At 44.8% G+C, this 25890-nt stretch overlaps 1 protein-coding gene across 1 annotated transcript; it reads right to left on the reverse strand.

The window, feature by feature from the left end:
- Window positions 1–1900: 1900 nt before the first annotated feature.
- Window positions 1901–25670, reverse strand: LOC127370442 (neurogenic locus notch homolog protein 1). Its single transcript, XM_051412488.1, has 34 exons — window positions 25389–25670; window positions 24148–24229; window positions 16864–17126; window positions 16437–16775; window positions 15238–15360; window positions 14860–15093; window positions 14590–14745; window positions 14297–14482; window positions 14025–14138; window positions 13278–13391; window positions 12923–13156; window positions 12709–12819; window positions 11304–11496; window positions 11048–11193; window positions 10812–10925; window positions 10105–10224; window positions 9846–9998; window positions 9527–9755; window positions 9206–9407; window positions 8944–9097; window positions 8639–8823; window positions 8397–8529; window positions 8034–8291; window positions 7825–7937; window positions 7156–7727; window positions 6598–7038; window positions 6317–6462; window positions 5984–6197; window positions 5741–5825; window positions 5470–5632; window positions 5031–5329; window positions 4773–4920; window positions 4575–4672; window positions 1901–4472 (listed from the first exon to the last, which is right to left on the reverse strand). Exons 1-34 carry the CDS (start codon window positions 25444–25446, stop codon window positions 3216–3218), a joined length of 7437 nt encoding a protein of 2478 aa, XP_051268448.1. The 5' UTR covers window positions 25447–25670; the 3' UTR covers window positions 1901–3215.
- Window positions 25671–25890: the final 220 nt, after the last annotated feature.

Consider the following 25890-nt stretch of genomic DNA (forward strand, 5'->3'; position numbering starts at 1 on the left):
TGTGGCACTGCAACACTGACAGAATACACGTTTTAATGTTAGATATATATATTTTTTTTTTAAAAAGAAAAGAAAAAGACACTATGAAATAAAGAATAATATGAATAAGCAAACTTTCTTTTTTTTTTAATTTAATTATTTAATGTCTGTTTTATTTCATAATGCGATTTTTTTCCCCGCAAATAACTTGTTGTTGTTTTTGTTGTTGTTTTTGTTTTTCAGTTTTTAGCCTTAAAATTAATGCAACAGTTTGCATCAATCTTTTTTAATTATGGCAAATCAAAATAATGTATCTAAAATTAATAAATTAAAAGTTTTAATCTTGCAACCATGCATTTATTTAAGTAATAGGTCCAGTATACCCACTTATTTTTCAGTTGTCATTAGGTATACCTACTTCTATATCCTCCCTCATTCACTATTCTGAGTCATTTTTTTACTAGGATGGCAAAGGCGTGACATAATTGTCCAATTTTAATGAGTGAATGGAATAAGGAATAAGGAATTCTTCATGTATATATATATATATATATATATATATATATATATATATCTTTACATAATTATAAGAAGGCAGTTGTCTCCCCCCTCTGTGGGTCAGTCTTGATTCTTCTGTGGCTGAACTCAGTCAATATACAAGAGCAGTATTACATGTCCCTGATTATATCACAGGGTGTTTATTATTTGCTGGATGGGCCCTTTTAAAAGAAAATTTGGGGCATAAATTAAGAGTATACCCACTTCTTTAGGCACCACTACACCACTGAACTAACCAACACCAAAATACAAGTATTGGATCTGTATAGAACGTACAGGAAATATTTCAAGCAACAGTAATCTATAGAATATATGTAAGAAAAAGAAAGAATACACAATATTTTACAATTAATATGAAACTAATATGAGTATTTTTTCGTAATATATTATTTATTTGTTTGATATTGAATTATTATCAATACTGGAGGATTATGGAAGCCCTCCAGTGTTTGCTGATGGGATACCTGAGGCTATAAAAGCACCACTAATCCCATTCTCCACAACCTAAAACCCCCATTTCCCGACATTGTGAATTGCAATTTTGGCTGAACTAAAAAACAATGGCCCTAATCTATGGAATGTTTAAGTGATTAATGGATAAAATCTTTTGTCCCATTGTCTTCCAATTGAACAGCGTATATAGCACAGCTTCCTGTGATGTCCATGTGCTCACAGCAGGAGGTTTTTACAGACAGAAGTCTAAGGGAAACAGAGTAACCTTGGTTTTCTCGGTGTGTTAGGAGAGTTGCTCTGAATGGATTAACAGACTGTTCAAATTCAATTTCAGCTGTGCACAAAATGATTTTTCATACTCAAGGTTCCAAATAGTCAGTGGCTTTAAAACAAAGATAACAATGCAATCCCAGACAAATGCATATACAGTAGCGATCCCCGTAAGCAACCACATTTAGTGTGGAGAATTGAACATGAATACATATGAGGTATGTCTTGTGTGTAGACTGAATCCCATCATGACATTTGTTCATCTCTAGATAAGACTGAACCAGCTATTTTTCTGTCTTTTTCCAAGGATCCAGCGCACATCTATGAATCTGATTATCTTATTCTACAGGCAAAGAATAATATCAACATCCTGTTTGTACTAGTGCCTATGTTTTTATGGTTGTATCCACTCATTTATTCAAGACTAAAATCTTAGCTGAAATAAACTGGAATGATTTTCAGCACCAACAGTGTTGTCTTTCCTGTGGTAGTCTCATACTATCACCACTAGAGAGCAGCAAACACCCACACCTGTGGTGATACTTTACCTTTTAATGCCATGGGTGAGTTTGACTACTCCAGATGAGGTGGCCATACTGTCAGTCACATCATACTTCAGAAAATAAAATAAAACCATATCTTAAAGCTTGACAGCAGTTTTTATTGAATCAAGACAATTTTTACAAAACATTTTAATCAGGAAATACTTCTTTGCAAACTACAACTTTGCATGAACATTGATTTTTGAATTACATTTTTTCTTAAAAACATCTTTATCTCTGAATTAGTTTATAAAACATGACATTTAGACACCTTAAACCACACTCCTTTGCAAAGTGCAGGTGATGCCGTTAAACACACAAACAAAGGTCCCCATTTCTTCCACAAACAATGTTCTCCACTTCGAAGACATTTTTTTTTACAAGAAATCTCACAAATATGTTGCTTTTCTTAGGAAAAACAAAAATCACACTGGCACTATTTTAAACTGTGGCAAATGTAACATTTCAACTTTCTACAACAGGTCTGCAATGTAACACTTAACAGGTTAAACATGGTAACCATAATCACTGATTTGGGATACAATATGAAATAAAGAAAAAGTCCTTTCATCATAAATGATCACAAATCAATTACTCAGCACCAGCCCAGACCATTGTTCAATAAAAATAGGCTCAGGTTCATTTAGGTGCGTTTTCCACTCATTTTGAAAAGCATCTCTCAACTGATAAGGGATATTTGTTCTGTGCTTAAAGGTCCCAAATCTCCAAAATTAAATTACAAGATCTGCGTTTACTCAGCTCAGTTACTCTCCATCATTTTGCCAAGAGAGGACAGTGTAGCAAGCAACATTAGGAAGGTGACACTTTATATATATATTTGATCATCATCTAACACAGACTCAGTGATAAGACTTAGTGAAATGTAGTTCAGTAACAAAACCTGTGTCACTTTAAAAGACAAAGGAGGTTAAAATATAATTAATTAATACTGAAAATTTAAAATAATCTATAAAAGTTGAAAAAAATCTGTACAGACATAACGTAATGCAAATCCCAAAAATAAAATTTATGAAGGCCGATGCATCAAAAGATTAAAATAAATCCAGTGAATATAGCAACACAAGACACAAATAAATAGCCAGTGTACACATCTAGGAGTCTTTTTTTTCTTCTGATATACACTCCTTTTAAACGGTTTCTAATCTTCCCATACATTACAGAACGAAAAAATAACAAAAAAGCATAAATATAAAAGCATCTTCTTTATATTTCAGGTCAAAAAAAGCACATAAATAAATACAAAATAACTAAAACTGTTCTTATCGTTAGTATAAAAACTGATAATAAAAAAGGAGCATGTTCAGTCTGGAGGCAGGTTTGTTACTCTCTTTCTGTATGAACTTTCTTTATATATTGTTTTCCACTAACGAGTTTTGTCCATTTTACAAGTCTCTACTTAAACTGGTCTGGGATCAGATTCATCTGCGAATGGATACTTGTGGGCGGGCTGGAGATGCCTTCCGACCAATCGGACATGTTGGAATGTGGGGACGAGCTGGACCACTGGTCGGGGGAGCCGGGGGAGGGAGTTAGAAATGGATGATCAGGCACCTGTAGCTGGTGGTTAGGTGTGTTGTCCATGGGGCCAGAATAGCTGTGCTGGGAGGGAGGGGTGAGAAATTGGGTGCCGAGGATCTGTGTCTCCTGGGGCATAACAGTGTGGATGGGCATACCACGACCTGAGCCGTTGTTTTGTTGCATTTCGGAGCCGTTCAGCTCGATGTTTGGGAAGCTCTGTCCGAGGGACTGTCCGGCTGTGGTGGAGTTGGAGTTCTGGTGCTGGAGCTGCCGCGAGTGAGCTTGCTGCATCATGTGTGCAGCAGACCCGAGGTGGCTGGTCTGCAGATTCTGGTAGCCCATGATCTGAGACAGAGTGGCAGTGCTGACGCCATGCAGAGCACCCATCATGTTGTGGGACATGGGTTGTGCCTGAGCAAAGCTTCCTTGCTGGCCTACACCTGGGTGCATCCTGGTGACCCAGTCACACTGGCCTCCTCGGCTGCCACCTATGGATGTGCCCTGATTGTTGGGGCTGGAAACAGGCATGTGGGAGAGACGGGGTGGGTTGGGGTCAAAAGACATACAGCCCATATCCTTACCCATGCTCATCTGGCCCATATGGTCTCCATTGCCTTGTAGGTGATTTAGAGACATAGGTGGGGACTGCTGGAAGGGTGATGTCATGGGAGGAGAGGCCACATCAGACAGATAGCCATGCGGTGACTCAAGGGAATCAACCGGGGAGAGGACAGCCGACGTGTCAAGCAAGTTACCCTTCCCATCTAACGACTTTTTCTTCTTCATTCTATTATCTTTTCCACTGTCCTTCCCTCCTTTTCCACCCGAGCTAAGTTTGCGAACCTTCTTGACAGACAGGGCAGGCTTCAGGTTGCTAAGGTAGTCATTGGGGGAGCAGAGAGGTGGGGAGAGGCTGGAGGTGCTTAGGGGGGCGCTGTGAAGCCCGGGACTCCTAACAACGTTGTACTCATCCAGAAGGCGAACAATGTCATGGTGCATGCGCTCGCTGGCGATATCTCTGGGCAGCTGGTCGAGGTGGTCGGTGATCTCGCGATTGGCAAAGTGCTCCAGAAGAACTTTGGCCGTCTCGAAGCTGCCTTCCCGAGCAGCAAGGAAGATTGGTGTCTCCTCCTAAAAAGTAACCAAGAAAAAAAAAACTGTTAATACACGAGGCATTCTACTAGTGTAAATACTTGTCCAATACCTCCATCATAGTCACATCATTTCCCATACCTTGTTGTCTTGCATGTCTTTGTTGGCACCATTTTTCAGCAGCACCATAGCAGCCTCCACATTGTTTACAGCCGCGGCCCAGTGAAGAGCAGATTTACCTGCAGGGAGAATGAAAAGGGAGAGGGTTAATTATCATAACCGCACTAAAGGATCTTAATGGACTGTGAAGATGATGGGTTGATAAAAAATTCTAGCTACCAGAATCATCGGTGGCGTTAGCATCAGCGTGGCAGTTGATAAGCTCTTCCACCATGCCATCAACCGCCAATCGGGCAGCCAGAATCAGTGGTGTTGTTCCGTCGTGCATGCGGGCGTCAAGATCAGTGGCGCGGTTTCGGATCAAAATCTGCAAGGAAACAGACTTGTTTAGTTAACTGCTGTTATGCTGCTGGACAAACGTTTATCAGAAATCAAAGACAGATATGAGGCTCCTGTAGAAGAAGAAGAGGCGGTTACCTGGAACACTCCCTGTGCATCTGCAGCCACAGCAGCGTGAAGCGGAGTGCGGCCCATGTTGTCCTGAACGTTGGCGTCGGCGCTGGACTCCAGGAGGCGTTTGGCAGCATCAGAGCGGGCGTACCGAGCGGCCAGGTGGAGGGCAGTCTCGCCTGTGCGGTCAGTCTGGTTGTGGAGGTTGGCGCCCTGGTAAATGAAGTCAGAGATGATTTCTGCTGATGGATCCTCTTCCTCTTCACTGTTACCAGTCTCCAGTCCTCCACCGCTGCAGGAGGCGATCATAAGGGGAGTGAAACCATCTGAAAGAGGAAGGGAGAGAATTACAGTAAACTTCCAGTCATGTGCATGTCACATGCATGATTGCGAAATATTTTATGGGGTTTTCAGGATGACGAATGATAAATAATTTTGTAGATCATCCAAAAACAAGTGTACACACCTGGTCCTCTGACATTGACGTCCATGCAGTCATTCTCAATCTCTCCTTGAGGAGGAGTAGGAGCAATGGAGGCAATACGCAGGTCAGCTGCATCCAGATGCTGCTGTGTCCATTTTCGGTGGTCAGTATGGTCACCTAAATCCAACATGGCCTGTTCCTCAAACTGAAAGACACCAATCATCACAACGTCAGCCTCAGTACACTTGGAAACGGTAAAAATAGACAGTTTGTTAAAACAAAGAGGAGACTCATATCAAATAGTTTGTCTCACCCTGAAGCGCCTGCAGTCAGGATCTTCATCATCCCATTCATTTTGATTGTCATCCATAAGATTTATGTCAGGGTTTTTCATAGGCCTGTTGAAAAGAGGAGGCAGGTTAGAAGTTAAATGACATCAAATAGAGTAGACACATGTTAAAGTACGCTGCTTCCAGTCAAGGTTAAGAAAATACCCAGCTGCAGGTCAACTTTAAAGCATAGCTGCCTTCATATTCCACTTTCAAAGTCTACTTACTTCAGTCCTACAGAATCCTCTCCCAACGGCTCTCTGCGTTTCTTTTTGCTGGGCTCCGACACTTTGAATCCCTCAGGAAACCAGAGCTGACCGTGCTCTCGTCGCCGCTTACGGGACACCAGAACACCAAGGCAGATGAAACCCAAAGCAGCCAAACCCAGGAAGACAACATACATGGGGTAGAGCTCTGAGCTGGAAGGAGTAGGTCTCACACCTGGAAAGATAGTCAAAGTCACAGTGTTACTTGGTTTCAAGTTGGTGAACATTTGTAATATCACACGTTGAATATATATATATATATATATATGACAGGGTGGGAGATGAGTTACATACTGGTGACAGCTTCAATGTAGGGAACATGGAGATTCCCACTGGAAGCCAGTGCTCCTAGGAATGCAGCTACATCTGTGGCGCTCTGGAAGCATTCAGTAGACTGCTGGTAACACTGACGGTTGTCAATCTCCAGGTACACCACAGACCTACAAGCAGAAATTGGTGTAAACATTAACATTCATCCAAACTAATTACAATACAAATAATTGTATTTATCAAAATATTGCTCTGCTATGTTGTGCTGATAAAAATACAGAAGAAGACTTCTTTGTGGTGCCTACCCTTTGACTTGCACAGGATCCAGCTCTCTGCGTTTCCGAGGGCTGACCATGGCGGACACACTTTCCTTCATTTGACCCAAAACATTGGCTGGCACTGAGGCCCACTCGGGCCAGCCATCTGCAGAGCGCTTCAGCACATTATGTTTCACAAGGTCCTGTTCATTGCCATAGTAAGGGAAGATCATTGGTTCTCCTTTGGCATCACGGCGGAATACCACGTTGGTGTGGAGGACACTACTGAGTTCTCTGAGGAAAGCTGAAGAACGATTTTTCAGCTGTTCTGGGGAAATATGGACCACCAGAACTAAGTGCCCATCTGCCAGCTTCTCCGGCATATTGTTGGCACAGTCCAGGCCGTCCCATTCACATTCTGCATTGTTGCAGCCCTGATCACAGTGACCATCAGCATAATGGTCTTTGCAGTACTGGTCATACAGCGGGCTGAAAGAAAGGAAGGAGACTGGGTTAGTATTTGGATTGGACACAATTATATGACAAATTCCAAAATACTTCTACAATACAATAAAACAAGCATTTTTCTCTGTTTTCTAGACTTACTTGCATTGTCCTTCCTGTCCTTGACAATCAAAGCCATCATAGAGACACCCAGGGCTGTTGCACTGGCCATCACACTTCCCATCATTGAAGTAGCGCCAGCACTGCAAGGCCGCAGAGCAGTTTTGCCAAGGATCATCAAAATTAAGTGAGCAGTCTCCTCCATCCCAGCCACAGGCATGGTTGTTGCAGAGCGAGTCACAGATATGGTTCCCCGCCCACTCGTCACACTGGGGAATCTCGCAGCTCACCTCCACTTCCGGAGGTGGGGTGATGTCCCGACCAAAACCTCCTACAAAGGAATAGTCCAGGATGTGGCACAGCAGGCCGTTGAAATTGCTGGGGCAGCTGCACTGGAAGAAAGGCACGTCTGGGGTGATCTGGCAAGTACCACCGTTGTAGCAGGGGTTGGAGATGCAGAGGCTGTCGGTGGGGGTCTGGCACTCAGGCCCAGTGAAGGTTGGCGGACACAGGCAGCGTGGGCCTATGTGGCCTGACACACATGTACCTCCGTTCCTGCAATTAAGACTCCCGCAGGAGCGAGAATCATACTCGCAAGAAGAGCCGGTGAAGCCCTACAGGAACAGAAATGGACAGAGGTTACGATCATTGTGCTATACTTGAAAAAAGAAATATCTCTGAAGAGGCAATGGATCACACAGCTTTACTCACAGGTGGACATTTGCAGATAAATCCATGAGGTGTGTTACTGGCAACAGCACATGTTCCTCCGTTCCTGCAGGGTTTTCCTTTACAGCCATCAAACACCTTATCACAACGCTGACCTGAAAAACAGAAGCAATATCTCTGTATCACTATTTGTACATCATTTAGACACTGCACTCACATCTTGCTACGTGCTGCTAGGAGCACATCAGTACCTGTATATCCAGTGCGACATTCGCAGCGATAGCTGTTGGTGAGCTGAATGCAGTTGTAGGATCCTCTGGGGTCACAGGGGTCTGACAAACATTCGTTGACATCGCCCTCACAGCGCTCGCCTACGTAGCCTGCCGGGCACACACATTGGTAACCTCCAATGCGGTCCACACACTTGCCATTGTTGAAGCACTTGGGCTCATTGGTCAGTGGGTCGGTGGAGGGGGTGCAGTCATCCAAATTTATCTCACAGTGGACACCTACAGGAGGCAGAAACTTTGGATTAGACCAATATCCATATCCTTGTTTTTGTGGTCGTATTGATTTTTTTGTCCAATGTATGAATGTGCTATGGAGGTATATACCTTGTGTTCCTCTGGGACAGGAGCATTTGTATGTGTTGATGAGGTCGATGCAGGTGCCTCCATTCTGACAGGGCTGTGACTGACATTCATTGATCTCTTTGGAGCAGTTCACACCATGGTAGCCAGGGACACACTGAAGCAAAAATAAAAATGATTATTGAAATAATTTATCTGATCTGAATTTTTATGATCATATTTTGTACAAATACACTTTTACTTCATTTCACTTTAAAACAATCTACCTCACAACTGTAGCCTCCTAGATAATCAGTACAGGCAGCTCCATTCTGGCAAGGATTGGGTGAGCACTCGTCCACTTGTTCCTGGCAGTAGCTCCCGGTGTAGCCTGCCTGGCAGCGGCAGTAATGTGTGTTTCCAGCATCCAGACACTGGCCTGAGTTTCTGCACAGGTGAGCCACCTCCACGCCTGAAATCATAGAGAAAGGAGTTAGAGAATGTATCAACCACACACAGGACTTATACATTCAACAAGTTTAATATAAAAAGCTGTATTTCATGGTGGGAAACATTTGGCTGGCTGTCGTACCTTGCTGTTTGGCTGCGACCTCACAAGACACACTGGGGATGTCACAATAGAGACCAGTCCATCCAGTCTGACACTGGCAGGTGTAAGAGGCTCCCTGCTGCCAGCACGAACCTCCATTTTTACAGGGGGACGAATCACACCAGCGAACAAGATTCTAACAGGCAAACAAAGATAGAAAACACTTAACAAACTGTACACATGGAGGCAATCTGTGAAACCACCACTACCACAACTAGCCTGACAAAAGATGAGTTCACGCTACCTGACAATTGACTCCTGTGTAGCCATGGGTACAGGTGCACTTGTAGGTCCCATAACTGTCAAGACAAGTGCCTCCATTGAGACATGGTTTGGAGTCACACTCATTGATATCATATTGGCAGTAGCTGCCAGTGAATCCAGGTAGACACAGGCAGGTGAACGCATTAATTCCATCCACACAGGTGCCACCATTGAAACAAGAGCTGAAAAAACAAAAGAAAATAAAAACGTTAAAATGTTATCAGACTTGCTTTGGGTTGATTATTCAGCAAAGTTTGACAGTTAGGTAAGTGCAGAAAATATTTTGACCAAGGTGAGCTACCTGTCTGTGCAGTCGTTGCTGTTGATCTCACAGTTGATGCCATTGAAGCCAGGTGGGCAGGTGCAGGTGTAGCTGTTGACACAATCGGTGCAGTTGGCGCCATTCCTACAGGGGTTACTCTCACACTCATTTATGTCCTGCTCACATCTGCCACCACGAAACCCAGGCAAACAGGTACATGTGAAACTGTTGATGCCATCGCGGCACAAACCACCGTTACTGCAGGGATCTGAAACACAGAGAAGAGGAAATAAATTCACATGTAATCATGTTTCTGTGGACAGGATGAGAACCCGTAGTGGTGCAATCTGTTACTTACTTGGTTTGCAGTCATCAGTGTCTGTCTCACACTTCTGGCCAGTGTATCCAGGCTGGCACTTGCACTGATAGCTACCCATAGTGTTATGGCAAATAGCGCCATTGCGGCATGGGCTCTTCACACATTCGTTAACATCAATCTCACATGTTTGACCTTGACGGGAAGAGAAAGACAGTTGAAGAAAAGTTAATCACATTGTGCTGTGACTGGATGGATTTCATGGATGCATGAAACAGGCGAAATAGAAATGGATGGGTACCTTGCCATCCTTCAGGGCAGATGCAGGAGAAGCTCTGGTAGTCTTCTGACTCCTTACATACTCCACCATTTTTACAAGGTCTGGGGCTGCAGGGCGCCAGCAGGGTCTCACAGTTTTCACCTGGTGGAAGTGAAAAGAAAACATCAGTTTGCATTGCATTGGTAATATGGAGCAACTGCTTCACATTTCAGTATCAATATTATTTATTATTACATTTCCATATGTTTCCAGACTCCTGTTAAATATTTAATTTTGAAGACTGATTTAAATCCCAGTTTACATCCCACTTCCTTATCCATTTCCATGACGACTTAGCCAAACAGGAAGGGCCTTCCTGTTTCCTGCTATTGTGCGATCACAGACAGGAAACAGGAAGTGGGAATAGGGCTTGGAGCAGGCTCCAGTTCTCCAGCTATATTAGCCACAGTGGCATGTTATTCCAAAACACACACACATACTGTTATCCCTGCAAAGCAGACAGGCATATCTTTCCACACAGAGATGCCAAAAACAGACATCCCTGTTAGTGGCCAATGGCTGATGTTTTCTAAAACAACACAAGATAGGACGGGATAAGCCTTCTGTGTGGAAAGTGGAAGATTATCTTAACAACCTCTGCAAACAGCTGAGTCAGCAGCTAACTACATTAAACAGCCCAGGTAGTAGTCTGATGTTTTGCGGGAAAAGTAAGTAGCTACATGTCGTACCAGTGTAGGGCAGCAAACAGTTGCACTTGTATCCAGCCACATCGTCAATGCAGGTGCCCTGATTGAGGCAGGGGTTGGAGGCACACTCGTTGATGTTAGTTTGGCAGTTAGGTCCTAAAGTGGCAGGATAAGAGAACACACTTGGGTTAGATATAGGTTAAGAGGGCACACACTCACTCTCAATGAGCAAAAGAAAAGAAATAGAGTGACAAGAAGTCATAAGGGATATAACTGACCGGTGAAGCCAGCTCTGCATGTGCAGTGGTATCCGCTGGTCATGTCCTTGCAGGTTCCCCCGTTCATGCACGGATTGGACTCACACTCGTTGTTATTGATGTCACAGTTTGGGCCGCTCCAGCCAGAGTCACAGGTACATTTGTAGCTTCATTGCAAAGGAAATGTCAGGTCAGTGAGGATGTTTTTAAAATGTTTATTTAATGACTTTTATTCATCCCATGTCATTTTTTTTCTAAAACATGGATCTGTGCTCACCCATTGATGAGGTCCTGGCATCGGCCGTGGATGCAGGGGTTGCTGCCACACTCATCCACCTGAGACAAACAGGTGGCGTCGTTGTAGCCCTCTGGGCACAGGCAGGTAAAGCTGTTGATGCCATCAACGCATGTGCCCCCGTTGTGACAGGGGTTGATGGCACACTCATCAATGTTGATGTTACACATTGCTCCTGAAAGACAATGAGGTATGATTTTAGCACAATGCAGAATATATTCTTTTTGAAAGATTTAAGAAGTTAACAGTTATCTACACTGGCTGTTATGGATGTCCCACAGCTGGACGCTTTGATTTCTGGTATTCTTGGAGCCTTTATAAGGTCCTAGCTGAGGTGCACTCTGTGGCAGCTGGACAATAGAGAGAGCTAACACTAAAGACTCCCTAAACATTCAACAGGCAGAAGCTGTAGCAGCTCCAATGTGTGCCTAGCCTGGCGGCCCCTGGAGGCCCCTTTGCCTCTCTTCCATTGATTGAATGGGGCCCTGTTGAATAGGCAGAAGGAAGGTTTCAGCTGGATCTGAGAGGGGGAGGTGCTGCCAGGAGAGAGGGGGGGCTGTAGCTACTCTGCCTATTCACACAACACCCCCCATCCAGGGAGAACTAACCTCACCCAGAGCTGTTTACAGGGACAGAAGGCCAGGCCCATTTCACACACAGCTGAGTAACAATTAAACCCCCCTCTGATCCCCTACCCAGCTCCCTCCTCCTCTGCTCTTCATCAATCAGGAGGGGAGGGCCCAACTGCCTGATCTTCAGTTACAATAGTCCTCTGTCCCTCTGTGTCTCAGTCCCGCCGTGCCCTCCACACTCACCCCGTCAGCACAAAAAGATGGAGGGGAGGAAGAGGAGGAGGGATGCACAGAAGCCTGCACACACACACTTGTTCCTCCCTGCCCCCTTTCTAGCATAATCACACAGCCACTACCAGTCAGAACCGGCTCTGTTGGGCCATGAAAGGGAGGAAGACAAGTGGTCCACTTGCTGGAATAAGATTGCCACTAAAGTTTTATATCCTAGATTATGTGGAAATGTGAAGTAAATGAGGTGAATATACTATTATTACAGGATTTGTCTTGCAGTTACACACTAATAAACATCAGCTATGTGATTAAAGGCCAGGCTCCTTTCCTTTTAAAGTATCACCTTACAGACTCTTTCCAGGCTCAACGTCACAGCCTTTTCAAATGGCAAACAAAGTTAGCGCTTTGTGTGTGTGTATCAGGTTGGGGACTATGTTCCTTTGTCTCTCCCCCCCAACATCCCACACAGGCAATCTGACACCATTGTTCCGCAGGAGTGGACCCGCCAGCCACCTGTCCTACCTGCCCCTCCCAAAGCTCAGGGGACCATCCCCCTGCACCTGTAAACTCCACCCAGTACTCACCTGTGTAGCCGGGCTCACATGCACACTCGTAGCCGTTGATTTTGTCAATGCACCTCCCGTAGTCGCAGGGTTTGCTCTTACAGTCATCCAGGTTCACCTCACAATTGAAACCTGTAGATTGGAAACACATGTAAGCATAAGACATGAAGAAAATCTCAACATTTTAACTGGAAGAATCTGACAGAGTTGTTGAATGTTGTCGAAAATGTCTCACCTGCTGTGCCTTTGGGGCAGGCACACATATATGTGTTCTCCCTGTCCTGACAAGTACCACCATTCTTGCAGGGCTGGCTCAGACACTCGTTGATGTTGGTCTCACACAGGCGGCCAGTGTAGCCAGGGCGGCAGTAGCAGGTGAAGGAGGCTAAGCCATCCTTACAGGTGCCATAGTGGCAGGGATCAGAGTAGCACTCGTTGATGTCGGTCTCACAGTGCTGCCCTGTGTAACCTGTACAGGAAAAAGAGAGCAGTATTTAATAGAATAATGGAAATGTTCTTTTGGAGAAAAAACTTCGATAAGATGGAAGAAATTTGCAAGAAAATTCAGAATAACAAATTGTTTGGTTTACCTTCAGCACATTCGCAAGTGTACTTGTTGGGACCATCGGTACACTTAGCTCCATTCTTGCAGGGGGTGCTGGCACACTCGTCAATGTCCACTTGACACAGATTCCCAGAAAAACCTGCATATGCATTGCAAAAAAATACCGAACTTTTCTTCAGATTGTTGCTTAAAAGTGTGAAATTCAAAAAGGAAATGTACCCTGTATATCATAGCTGAGCATGATGTGAAAATGGAGAGCTAAAAATCTAATTTCTATCTGAAGTAGGTCTGCAGAACACTGTAGGTCTTAAAAAAACATTTCACAACACTCCTTCCTCCTCCACCCCATCCCCCCTTCCTCGGCTCTGACTGTGCAGTGAAATCTTTCTTTCAAACCACAACACAATGGCCTCCAGCTTACCGGCCATAAACCAATCTCTGCCCCCAAAGTTTGGCGCTAAGCTTTTACACAAACTTCTCATGCCCGCCAAATATGCTAATATTTCTGCAACCTGACCCGCTCTTTCCTGTTCACCCGTAATCCCTTCAGTGGCACTATTAGAAAAAGTAAATCATTTACACTCAATCTGTGAACCATATATGGTGTGCTTTACTCATTGACAGCTAGGTTAATGATCCACTCCTTAGTAACCTCTTCTCTGCTCCCATTGTTTGACCAAAAAGGGGTTTAAAGAGACCTAGAGGATGCAAGAACCTGTTCCTTTCACTCCATTAACTCTATTATTTTTCACATTCCCTGATATTTTCTCACCTTTGGGGCACTCGCAGTGGAAGGAATTGATCTTGTCGATGCACTTGCCATTGTTGAGACAAGGTTGGCTGGCACACTCATCTGTGTTGATGTGGCAGAACACACCCTCGTATCCTGAAATCCCAAAGACACGAGAATAGGAGTCATATCATGTTTCATTTCTTACTCTACTCACTGTCTCAGGGTTAAATAATGTTTCAAAATGATAAAGTTACATGTATTTAACCCCCTCCACCCTTTCCTCTCCATGCAATATTAACCAATGCTCTTACCTGGCATACAAATGCAGTGGAACCCGCCAATCTGATCCAGACAGGTGGCATCATTATGGCAAGGATTAGACATGCATTCGTTGACATCCATCTCACAACGAGGCCCTTCATATCCTTGAAGACATTTACACTGGAAAGAGCCTTTGGTGTTGAGGCAGCGACCGCCATGTTCACAAGGGTTGGCACCTACAACATTAAAGATGCAAGTTGTCATACATATGTGGTCATTTATGTATAATAACTGTAAAGGATTTAATTTCTAGACTTTACCAGAAGACCACTTTATAACTTACCAAGGGAGCACTCGTCAATGTCCAGGTTGCAGGCTGACCCAGTATAGCCTGGGGGACAGGTACAAATTGCCTTGCCATTGACTGGGTTGGTGTCACAGTTGGAACCCTTTTGGCATGGATTGCTGATACAGGCGTCATCCAGGTGGCACAACAAACCTGTGAGCATCATAAGAGCAAATGTTCACCAAACTGCATCATTACATTTAATCACTTCATTAAGATCATAATCTGAGTGTGCAGTATGTCTGGAACAGCCATGGAGACTCGTACCTGTGCGCCCGTGAGGACACTCGCAAAAGAAGGAGGCTACGCGGTCGTGGCAGGTAGCACCGTGGTAGCAAGCTGCACTGGCACAGTCGTCAATGTTCTCGCTGCAGTCGTCGCCCGTCCACCCGTTGACGCAGACGCAGTGATAGCTGCCGTGAGTGTCATGGCACGTCCCTCCATTCTGGCACGCATTGGGCATCAACTCGCACTCATCCACATTTTCTGTGCAGTATTGACCTGAAATTGTTCATAAGGTGAAAAAAGGCTTAAGCACAGTGGGAGGGAAAAGTTTATCAAAGCTGTATTTGTACTTTTCTGATTTAATTTAGAAAAAAACAGGGGGAAAAAAGGTCTATGGTTAGTCTCTTAGCAAAAGGTCACCTGTGTAATGAGGGGGGCACTGGCAATTGTAGGTATTCACACCATCCACACATATGCCACCGTTCTGGCAATTGTGGCCTGGGCAGTCATCGATGTTATGCTCACAGTGAGGACCTGTGAAGCCTGACGAACAGAGAGAGGGAACAAGACAAAACGAGATGTGAAAAAGCGGGGAGTTACAAAGGCACAGAAAAAGATCTAGCAACATTTGCTTTAAGTTAATAATCAGACCCTTTCTTCCTCTTGTTATCACTGTGCACTTAAGCGACAGATAAGCTCTCTACATCCTCGTGGCAGATTGTTTTAATGCCCTGTAGACGACAGTTCAACTTGTCTCCTCATCAAACATCAAAGGCTTGAGTGGGAGTTTTACAACCACGATAGTCTGATTAACTATCAACCCGTGGCTCTGCAGGTGCCGTGCAGCTTCGCTATCTAGCCGCATTCCAGCACGGACACCCACGAGAGACACACAGCATGGGTTAAACTTTAACACACAATCCCACAATATGCCTCATTCATCTGCATATCTAAACAACTTGTGCTCAGTGCTGGTCATAAGCACTCAGTCAGAAAATAACACAGCCGGGCTGAAAAGCTTAAACAATGACCAAATGTTGAACTTTTCACAGAAATTTGGTTTGGAGAGGAAATGTTTCTTTGCAGCTGCAGGATTGCCTCTAAGAGCAGTAACCACAAAGATTAACCAAATTTTTACCCAACACTGTAACGGCTTTGGGTGCCAACACAATAAAGATGCAGAACGGCTGTATTTAGCAGAAAAACAAGACATTTGTGTGTGTGTGTGTGTGTGTGTGTGTGTGTGTGTGTGTGTGTGTGTGTGTGTGTGTGTGTGTGGACCTTAGTGAATAGGGTGTGTATATCTATACGTTTATGTGTATGTGCATATCCCTAGTGTTGTGGGCTGGTGATTATCAGAAGGAAACGTCTGTGTGACTGCATCCTGCCAGTGCAGGCTGGCAGAGAGAGATGGGAGAGGGGGTAACCAGAGATTACACATTCCACTCAATAAGATTTTACTACAACAACAGACTGTTTTTTAGGTCAACTGATGTCATAGGAAAACAAAAGTGTGTGTTTGTTGCTGCACTAGCCATATGCAACTCCGTATGTCAACAGAAAAAAAACAACTACTATTGTTCTGCATGTTTTTATGTAGATATATATTTGTCTGTTACCTGGCAGGCAGCTACAGTCATAGGTGGTGTCTCCCTTCTGGACACAGGTGCCTCCATTCTGGCATGGTGAGGGGCTGCATGGCATGTAGGGAGAGTCACAGTGTTGGCCAGTGTACTCTTGAGGGCAGCGGCAGTGGTATGAGCCGACCTCGTTCACACACACACCACCGTTAAGACACAGGGAGGGAGTCTGGGCGCACTCGTTGACGTCTTGCTTGCAGGTTTGGCCGTGGAAGGCTGGTGGGCAGGTGCAGATGTAGGTGGAATCGAAGGCTGAGCACTGGCCACCGTTTGCACACGGATTGGAAGCACACGGGTTGGCGAGTTGGCAGGTTTTACCTTGAAACAACAAGACAAGGGGGATTAATCTTGATGATTTAAGATGAAATGAGGGAGTACAAAATGTGATAAAATTTGATCTACATACCTGACCACCCAGGCGGGCAGCGGCAGCGGTAGGTAGTGAGGGTGAGGAGATCACAGGTTCCTCCATTGCGACAGGGGGAGCTCATGCAGGCATGGTTGGTGGGGGTCAGGCATAGCCGGTCTGTGAAACCCAGGCGGCACACACAACGGAAATCAAACGTGTTGCCATGGGAAACCGCCCGGCATTCGCCACCGTTGCGGCAGGGTGAGGGGCTGCACGGACTTGGAAACTGGCACCGGTTGCCCACGTAGTCACTGGGACACCTGGGAAGAGACAGTGAAGGGAGGGAAGAAGTGATGAGTAGAAAACAAGGGTTTTTTTTTAAATCATGGGCCATTATCTAAACAAAAGGGGAACATGGGGAGGGTGGGAGGAGGGAGTAGTGGAGGGGCACTAAAAGTTTCCCGCCCAGGAAAGTCCCATTGCAGCGGGACAGGGACAGCATGTTGTTCTAGTGTGTCTCTCTGGATTAGACTCCCTCAGAACCTTGAAAACACATTGTGCTGGGACAACAGACGCCACGAAATAGTCTGGCCGTTAACAGCCCGTTCCCATCTACCTTTTACCCCCACGCTGTCCACACTCATCCTGAATGACCCTAGAGATCAAGGGGACTGTGCCGGCTCTGGATGTCCTATATGAAGCACTGCATTCAGGCCCTAAGCCCCCGGGTGCTTCCCTCCCATCCAGGCTAAGGATGGATGCTGCTACAGCCACATAGCTCAAACTGGCTGATAATGAGGAGTGAAGACATAGAAACCCAGGACAGGAGCTCAACAAAGAAGACTGGCCTTCCCTTTTTTAATATCTGGGTAGTTTTACACCCAAAAAACTAATTACAGGGAATTCATATTGATTCCCAAACTGCTCAGACATCATTTAACAAGCAACTTGTACATAGCGGTGAAGTCCTGTGTGTCACGTGTAGGAGCATTTAAAGTCAGCAAAAAGGTGTTTATGTTTGAATTGGGGCTTGTGTGAGAGTGTGTAGTTGTGCATATGAGCGTATGAGTGTTTATGCGTAAGGGACGGCATCTGTTGGCCTCCGAGTATCTCCACAGGGAGCAGGTGCGCATGTTAATGAAGGCAGCTGTTGGACAGGACTCCTCCTCCTCCTCCCCCCCCCTTATCCCTCCTCCCACCCTCCCACCCTCCCCTCTGTCCCCTTGTCAGATGGGGGTGCTGACAAGCCAACCTCTCCTCCAGGGACATAAAGAACCCATGTGAAGTCAGCTGTTGCAACTTCTGTCTCTTCAGCCCCCCCACCCCTTCAGCCATCACACTCATTCTTAATTCCTCTCTTCCTTACCTGTTCCTCTTTTTATTTCAAATGTCCTTTTTGAGACCAAACATTGACTCTTTCCCTGCAGTCTTTTCCCTGGCCCTGCTTCAACTCAGCTCTTCAGCTTCATTCATTGCTCTGATTTTCGCTCCTCTGTGTGGTTTTTACTACTCCCAGCAGTTCGCTTTTTTACAGCGTTCCCCTTATGTCACACGGGGCTGCTGAAAACTCCCTTGTTGACTTAGTTAGGTGAGACCAATCAGGGAGTTTGTTAACAGTCCCATGTGCCCCACAGGGAGCCCAGACAGTTGCAATTGGCAGAAGACTGTAAAAGCATTTGGGGTGGCTTTGAAGTTTCCCCTGCTTCCCATTTCACTTTACCATGAAAACGCATCGAATAATCACTGATCATTGTTTTGGTATAAAATCCTCACTTCTCAGTTTAATGAAACAGATGAACTGTATGTGTGTGTGCACTCGTGTGTGTGTGTGTGTTTGTGTTTCATCCCACACTAACTAACTGTAATAGATCCCCTTTTGTCCTGAAGTCAGCCTAGCCGGAGACAAAGATCCACCCACATGCTGAAAAGCTAAGCAGCACACACCACGGCAACAGGTCTCTCCCACCGATGCAATGTCCCCTCAGGCCGGAGCAGATGCTTCCCCGACCTCTGACCCCAAACACTTTTGTGACTGTGGGACGGCCTCTTTGCCTTCTCTCCCCTCTCTCCTCTCTCCCTGCTGGGCCTGATCTACCATCTGCCACTCTGGGGGTGACTTTATCCTCCGACACAAAACCAGCCCCACTGTGTGCTGGAAATGCCACCGCTGTGGAAAATGTTATGTAAATGTCTGAGGGCAGCGTAAAGTTATTATGTGTGTGTCAGTATGAGTTTCATACTCTTGGGTTTTCTTTCCTCTTGTTTATGAAAGTGTAACATCACCATCTTGCTTTTCTCTTCACTTAAACTTCTACTCCCCCCCCTCGCTTTTGTCTTTAAGTGGCTATTTGTTTCTGCCTTCCTCTCCTCATTCATTTTGTCTAGTTAGCTGATGTCTAATCATTAGCCAAGGTCTGACCCCTGGGGTCCACATCTGTGAGCAAGACTGAGAACAGTGAGGTTCTGCCAAAATGAGAAATGTGCTGGGTCTGGAAAGTTCTGAACTCCCATCACAATGACTGATCTGCACTTTAATATAAATAATGGATGTGATACAACAATATAAATAAAGAATTTACGATAGATGCAGTGATATATCCAAGTATCATCATTTTGATAGTGATTAAGCTATTTCCCGTCTCACTGTCTAAAAGGAGTGAAGTGTGAAGATTTATGAGTCAGTAACCAGACCTGAGCACCTGCTTGACTAATGACTTGCAGGATCACTTTCACGCACAACATACCAGTCAACAAACAACAGGGTCGTAACTTAAACAGTGTCTGTGCGTGTGAGTGACGCACCTTGTTTTACTGGTGGCAGATTCATTTCCGTATTCTATAAAAACTGTGGCGACACCCCACCTGACAGACAAACAAGTCAAAACACCTGCCTGCCACTCCACTTCTTCTGATGGTTATCAGTGACAACACACTGCTAAAGTACCTGTAGACTGGAGTCCATTACACAGGTTACACTGAATCAGGTTGGTACAGTGCATCTTCCCAGTCTTTCTTGCCTCTTGTGGCAGATATATCAATTTGCAATATGGTGACATTAGGGATAATGAGCTGTAATTAACTCATGATAATATTTCCTCTCATGTATGTCATTAAAACACAGATAGGGAAACATGCACTCACACAAATGCATCTAACCTGTTTACAACATTGCCTAATGCCCTGTAGTGCAACATTGACCAGCCAGAAAGGTTTGTGTTTCGGCATTTGACAGCCCGTGCTGGTGCCTGTGAACTTTCAGCACCCACTAGAGCCAAATAGCCTCTTATCTCTTTGCTCTGACAGCACGGCTTTGATCGGCCGCTCTGAGGATCTCCAGACTCACAGGATCCTGATCACTGCCCGGTCCACTCTGAGGCCCCTGTACGGAAATATTTGCCCCCACAGCAGCTTTTTCATGGTTGTTCTTAAAACTGAAATTCAAACTCAACATAAGGTTTAAACACTGCTCTCCGCCAGCCTCATTCACTGCTGTATCAGAGGGGCCCTGGCATCTAGGGAATGGGCCCAACCAGGGGAGTGGCAGCCTCAGAGCTTTAACCCCAATAAAAGCCAAACACCAGCAGGCACACTTGACCCAGTCATGCTCCCGATTCACTTAAGCCCACATGGAGCTGAGCTTTAACAGAGACCTGTTCGGTAATCCTATAGGAGGACAAATGAAGAGCGGCATTCCTTGAGGGAGAGTGGAACATCTTTTTAGTTGTGCTGGGTTCGCTCTAGACGGCCTTTATGTGCGAGACATTTTATCATCAATATGCAATACTGGACAGCTCTGTGCAAGGTCATAGAGGTCCGATCACACCAGCCACCGCAGACTTTCAGTCAAATTTTCTGTCTCAAGTCTATTTCTGTCAGACGTCTTGCAGTATTTGAGGCATGTAGTGAGACAGTTGAGATGTTTTCTGGGTTTATTATTAACAGTCACCTCAGACCAAAACAGTGTCTATTTCAGCAAAGCAGCATCGACAGTCAGTCATGCAAAGGCAGGGGTTGAGGGCAACAACCTTTCAACCTCACTATGCCCTCATTACTGTCTCACAAGTGGAAACTAAATTTGACTCACACAACACTGTGCCCTTACAAGTTTTTAAGCTGCCTACAGCGCCATGGGAAACAGGAAGCCCCAGACCTTCAGATAACCTCTTACTTCACAGAACTATGGCAGAGTGCTTCCCCATTACAGCAGCTTTGTGTTGTTTCCGTTTGTCTGCTGCTGCCACCACAAACTGAAGTACACTTGAAAAGTCTAGACAACATTGTGATTTCCCCAAAAATTAAACCTGTAATGAAGTCATTTGTGGCATAGATATGATTTTAAGAAATTATGCATAGAAACCTTAAATGGAGTTCACGTGTAAGGAGATAACAATAAGTTGATGTCTTCAATCAAACACACAAATGTCTATTCCCCATCCAAGTTTGAAGACTAAAAAATACTCTCTGTTCATATAAATGTAAAATTTCACAGAAAACAAGAGTGTTAAATTTGTAGTTACACATCTTAAAACCAAACCTAACAATCAAACCACACAGCAAAGTTAAAGCAATAGAGCCAAATCAAATGAAAAGCTATAGCTGGTGACAAAACCATTATTACTGTGCCTAGTTATTTCCTGTAATTGATATATATCAGTTTTATATGCGGTTTGTTATCCCACATAAATAGGCAGTGGCTAAATTAAATCATTGAAAAAAACAAAAACAGTTATGCTAAAAGGTAACTAGTCTGGCTTAGCAGAGTAGCTGCTATCAGAGTACGTGATTGTGAACTTTGTGTGGTGACGTTACCTTTAAATCACATATCACTATGTTTTCCTCTCATGTGTGCTGCTGTTTGTCCAAAAGGCAGAGTGGAAGTTTTAGGTCTCATCTACAGTATGGTCTATGCCACTTTGTTGTCAAATAATTGGCCTTAAAATTCCTAAAATTAAGTTTGCCGGGCTTCCTGAAAACTTTAAACCCTACCCTTTGTAGGGCAGATACAGGAACAAGAGTATCTCAGGACAAAAGCTGAGCCCAATCGACCCCAGAGAGATAAATATACAGCAAGTAAATAAACAGGACACAAGCCAGTTCCTGATTTAGAGAGGATCTGTACTGAAAAGATTTAAATTAAGAGTGACTAATTTTAGACTCCAGAAGGACAGAAAACATCCTTTCTGTAGGAACGGGTAATCAAATACCAATTTTGTCTCAACATGGACTTAATCCCACTAAACCCATCCATAAGACATCTGATTACCACAGTTTACACCAAGCCTAACCTTGTTCTCTATGCCAGCATGTGATTTCACTCTCTGTTCTCACACTCGTGGGAAACGGCACTGAAAGCGGATTTAAATCTACCTTAGCACTCAAGTCTGTGTCACCATATTCACACACAGTGCTGCACCAACCACAACATGACTCATGGGTAACTTCAAGAGCTGCATGTGTGGGTTTAAAGCATTTTAACTTTTTATGTGTTTAACATTCCCCTTTAACATCATTGTGTGATGGTAACAGCACAATCTAACCTCACACAACACCAGTCTGAATGTGGGGCATCGGTTTCCCCTTGGCTGCCACAGCGCCAGCCTCTTCTTCCTTTCAACCAGTGTGCAGATGCACAGAGTGGACTTTCCACTTATGTCACTGCATATTTTCCAGACTGAATTTATAGGTTAATGTGACACAAAACTTAAATAACGATGACAAAAACAAAAGTTGCACAGTTATTGGAAGCCCCAGTATAGACGCTACACTCTGACCCTTGAGCACTGATGCTGAATCTCCCAGTGCAACCCCGTGACTGATGGCTGCTTGGCTTGGCAGGGATGAATGATTAATGGGAGGAAAAGCAAGGAGGAAGAGCGAGTGCGGGTGGGTGAAGTGATGCTCTTATCCTGTCTGTTTTTAATTGGACTGAGCAGAAATGAGGACCACAATAACAGCTTTGTGGAGGAGGAGGGTGGAGGGAGAGTTTCTGTGTGCAAGTGCGTGTACACGTGCGGCGGTCTGTGTGAGTGTGTGTGTGGAGTGTGCAGATTAGATATAGTGAATTGGTGGCCCTGGTCTAGCAGCATGGGCTCTTCAATAGCTCCCCCTTGTCCCTGCAGAACAGAGAAGCGCCTGCCATGACCACATGCCCTGAGGGTAAACCAGGCCACCCCTGAGCTTCTTTACAGACGGATAATAATGATGCCACAACTGGAAAACTTTCTCTGTCTCCCTTCAGGACCATCTATGAGTGACACCTAAAAACTGACATCATCTTTCACCTCATATTTTGTCTTCTTGCACAAGAACATTCAAGGTGCATCAGTAAGCTCACAACCTTATATGTAGGTCAAATTTAAAGGGAATATATTAGCATATTGAGTGTCTCCCCCACAAACCATTAACATCAATCCATAGCCTAAACAAATACCCCACAATCTGCCAATCTGTCTGTCTGTTCCCACTTGTTTGCCTTCAAATTTCTGCACTTTATTCCAATTAATCTCACTCTCTTGACATCCAATCCAATTACATTTCACAGCCATCTGGCTTTCTAATGGAGATCATAAGCGGGTAAGGTGGGGGGTGGAGCAGAGGTGGTGGAGGAGGGGAGGGGGGTGTAGCCATTCAGAAAGCAGGAGACAAGTCTTTTGGAAGGGGTGGGGGTTATGGCAGGGGTTTGGTGTGTGTTGTGGTGTTTGGGGTGGCTGTGGCATGATGGGAAGCCCCACTCAGATTAGTCACACAGCATTATTCTGACTGCAGGACAATGGGTGACGGGCGGCGGGCGAGCCCCAGCTGTCGTCCATGAAAGGGCAGAAAAACAAGATTTAGGGCTGGACGCGTCCTCTCACTTTGCTGGTGAAGGGGTCTTGCATTCATTAACGGGCCTACTGATGGGGGGGCGGTGGGCTTTTGTCCAGCTACCCCTCTCTCTCTCTCACCTCTCTGGAACCGCGTTCTCTTTTTATTTCTTCACTTCTTAAACTCTTTTCTTTTTTGGGAATGTGTGCAGCCACACAGAGCAATGCGGCTCCTGGAAGGGTACAGGAGCACACCAGCCCAGAAGAAGCTCAAGGGCCTCTCTGGTTGCCGGGCACAGGGCCCACTCAAAGGCTGGAATGAAAGAGGGGAATATGTGGCCCCTTCTCTTTTCAACCAAAAAAGCACTTTCAAGTACCAAAATTACACTACACTGAACCTCTAAGGATGCACAGATTCCAAAACACAAGAACAACACACGTACACACTACACAAACAGATAACAGGAAATGTTTATGTTGCGTGGTGTAGCGGTGCAAGATCTGGTGCTGCACATGTTGCTGCTTTTTAGTTACATACCTGCACTCTCCATTTCCATTTGAGGTGCCCTCACACCTTCCTCCATTCAGACATGATTCAGTGGGTAGGGAGCATTTTAGACCTGTTGAGCAGTGAAAGAATATTAGAACACATCTCTGACCCAACATGAACTCACAAAGCACACCCCCACTGTATGTGAAATCCACACTGTTAAACAAGCTGTTAGGATTAACAAGGATTAGACAGAGATGAAATTATTCATCAGTGAGATTTTTAATACATCTTTATTCGCAGGAATTTAATTTTTAACGCGCACGCTTGCACATCCCAATCTTAAATTGATTTGTTACACAGTTGTCCGTGGGGGATATTGGGAAGCCTGTTGTGGACACCGGTGAGGCCAGAGCGCGTGGTGCGTGGCTTTTTTTTTTTAGAGGGGGGGTGTTGATGGTGGTGGTGGGGGGGCGCACGCTTTTGCGGGGAAAGCGCAGCAGCTGCGGGGCTCAGATGCTGAACAAAAGAAATCAGAGTCCAGCACGAGCCATAAAACACTCTCCTCGGGCATTGTTTACCGGCAGACGGGAATGAGACCTCCTCCACCCCCACACCCTCCACCCGGCACTCACAACACTCTCCCATACATGCAGACAAAAGGTGTCCTACCCCCCCACCCCTCGCATCCCCCAACCCCTGCGCGTCCCCCTCCTGCCCCAACACACGCACCAACTTCCATTTATCTTATTTAAACTCGTTTCTTTTTTAAAAAAAAAGTTTATCAAGGGGCCTAAATCCAAAGAGTACAACTAATTAAATATCTTTAATTGGCCGTACAGCCAATGAAATGATGGGATTGTGAGTATTTGATAAGTAATTGCTATAAATAAAGTATAGGGCCGGTTACAGTGACCGATCTGCATGTGCAGACAAAGTAAACAGTTAACTTGTGTAGAATAACTTTCACAAGCGTACACTGGGGAAGTCAGCAGCCAAGCGCACCGCAGCTTTTGGCTTCTGCCCTTCATGATTTCATTCCCACGACCGAGAAAGACTCTTAAAAATAACCCAATGAAAGTTTCTTAGAGGTTTTTATTATCACTTTCTAATCTTCAGCTCATAGTCACATAGCTGTTGAAGTAGGATCATATAAATGCAGCCATTAACCATCCAGTAATCAAAGTTCTTTAAAGTCTGTATTTTAAGTGTTCAGGTTTAACCACTGACCAATGCTCTGCAGCCTGCATCGTGAAACCCTGCCACAAATCATTTAAAAAACATTTTACCTTGTGAGACGACGATTGCAGGAATCAGAAATGTTAGTTTCACAAAGAAACGATACATTCCTCTTCTTCAGCTTCACAAATGTCGTTGACTCCCACGTAGGGTTCGCATAGATCCGCAGTTTGGTATACTCCAGATGTTAAATAAATATCCTTGGCAAAAAATAAAAATAAAAATAAAAAAAAGCAGAGAGGAGAAGGTTAATCCAACAGAGAGAGCAAAAGTCTTGAAGAGGACTCAGTTCATAGATGTTAACCTGCTGCTTTCCGAGTTCTCAATGAAATCTGCAGTCAACTCTACAAGTTCCTCCCACTCCTCTGCCTCCCCCCTCTCCTCCTCCTCCTCACCCCCTCTCCTCCTCCTCAGACCAAATAAAACCTGCCTCTCTCTCCACATGCTGCAGGAGGAACAAACACCCCCCCCACACACACACACACACACACACTGTCCAATAGTACAATTATTAACATTGAACAGTGGTGGAAAATAACTAACTGCATTTAC

This window comes from Dicentrarchus labrax, unplaced genomic scaffold, assembly GCF_905237075.1.
Source record: "Dicentrarchus labrax unplaced genomic scaffold, dlabrax2021, whole genome shotgun sequence".
In the NCBI taxonomy this organism is placed as follows: Eukaryota; Metazoa; Chordata; class Actinopteri; family Moronidae; genus Dicentrarchus; species Dicentrarchus labrax.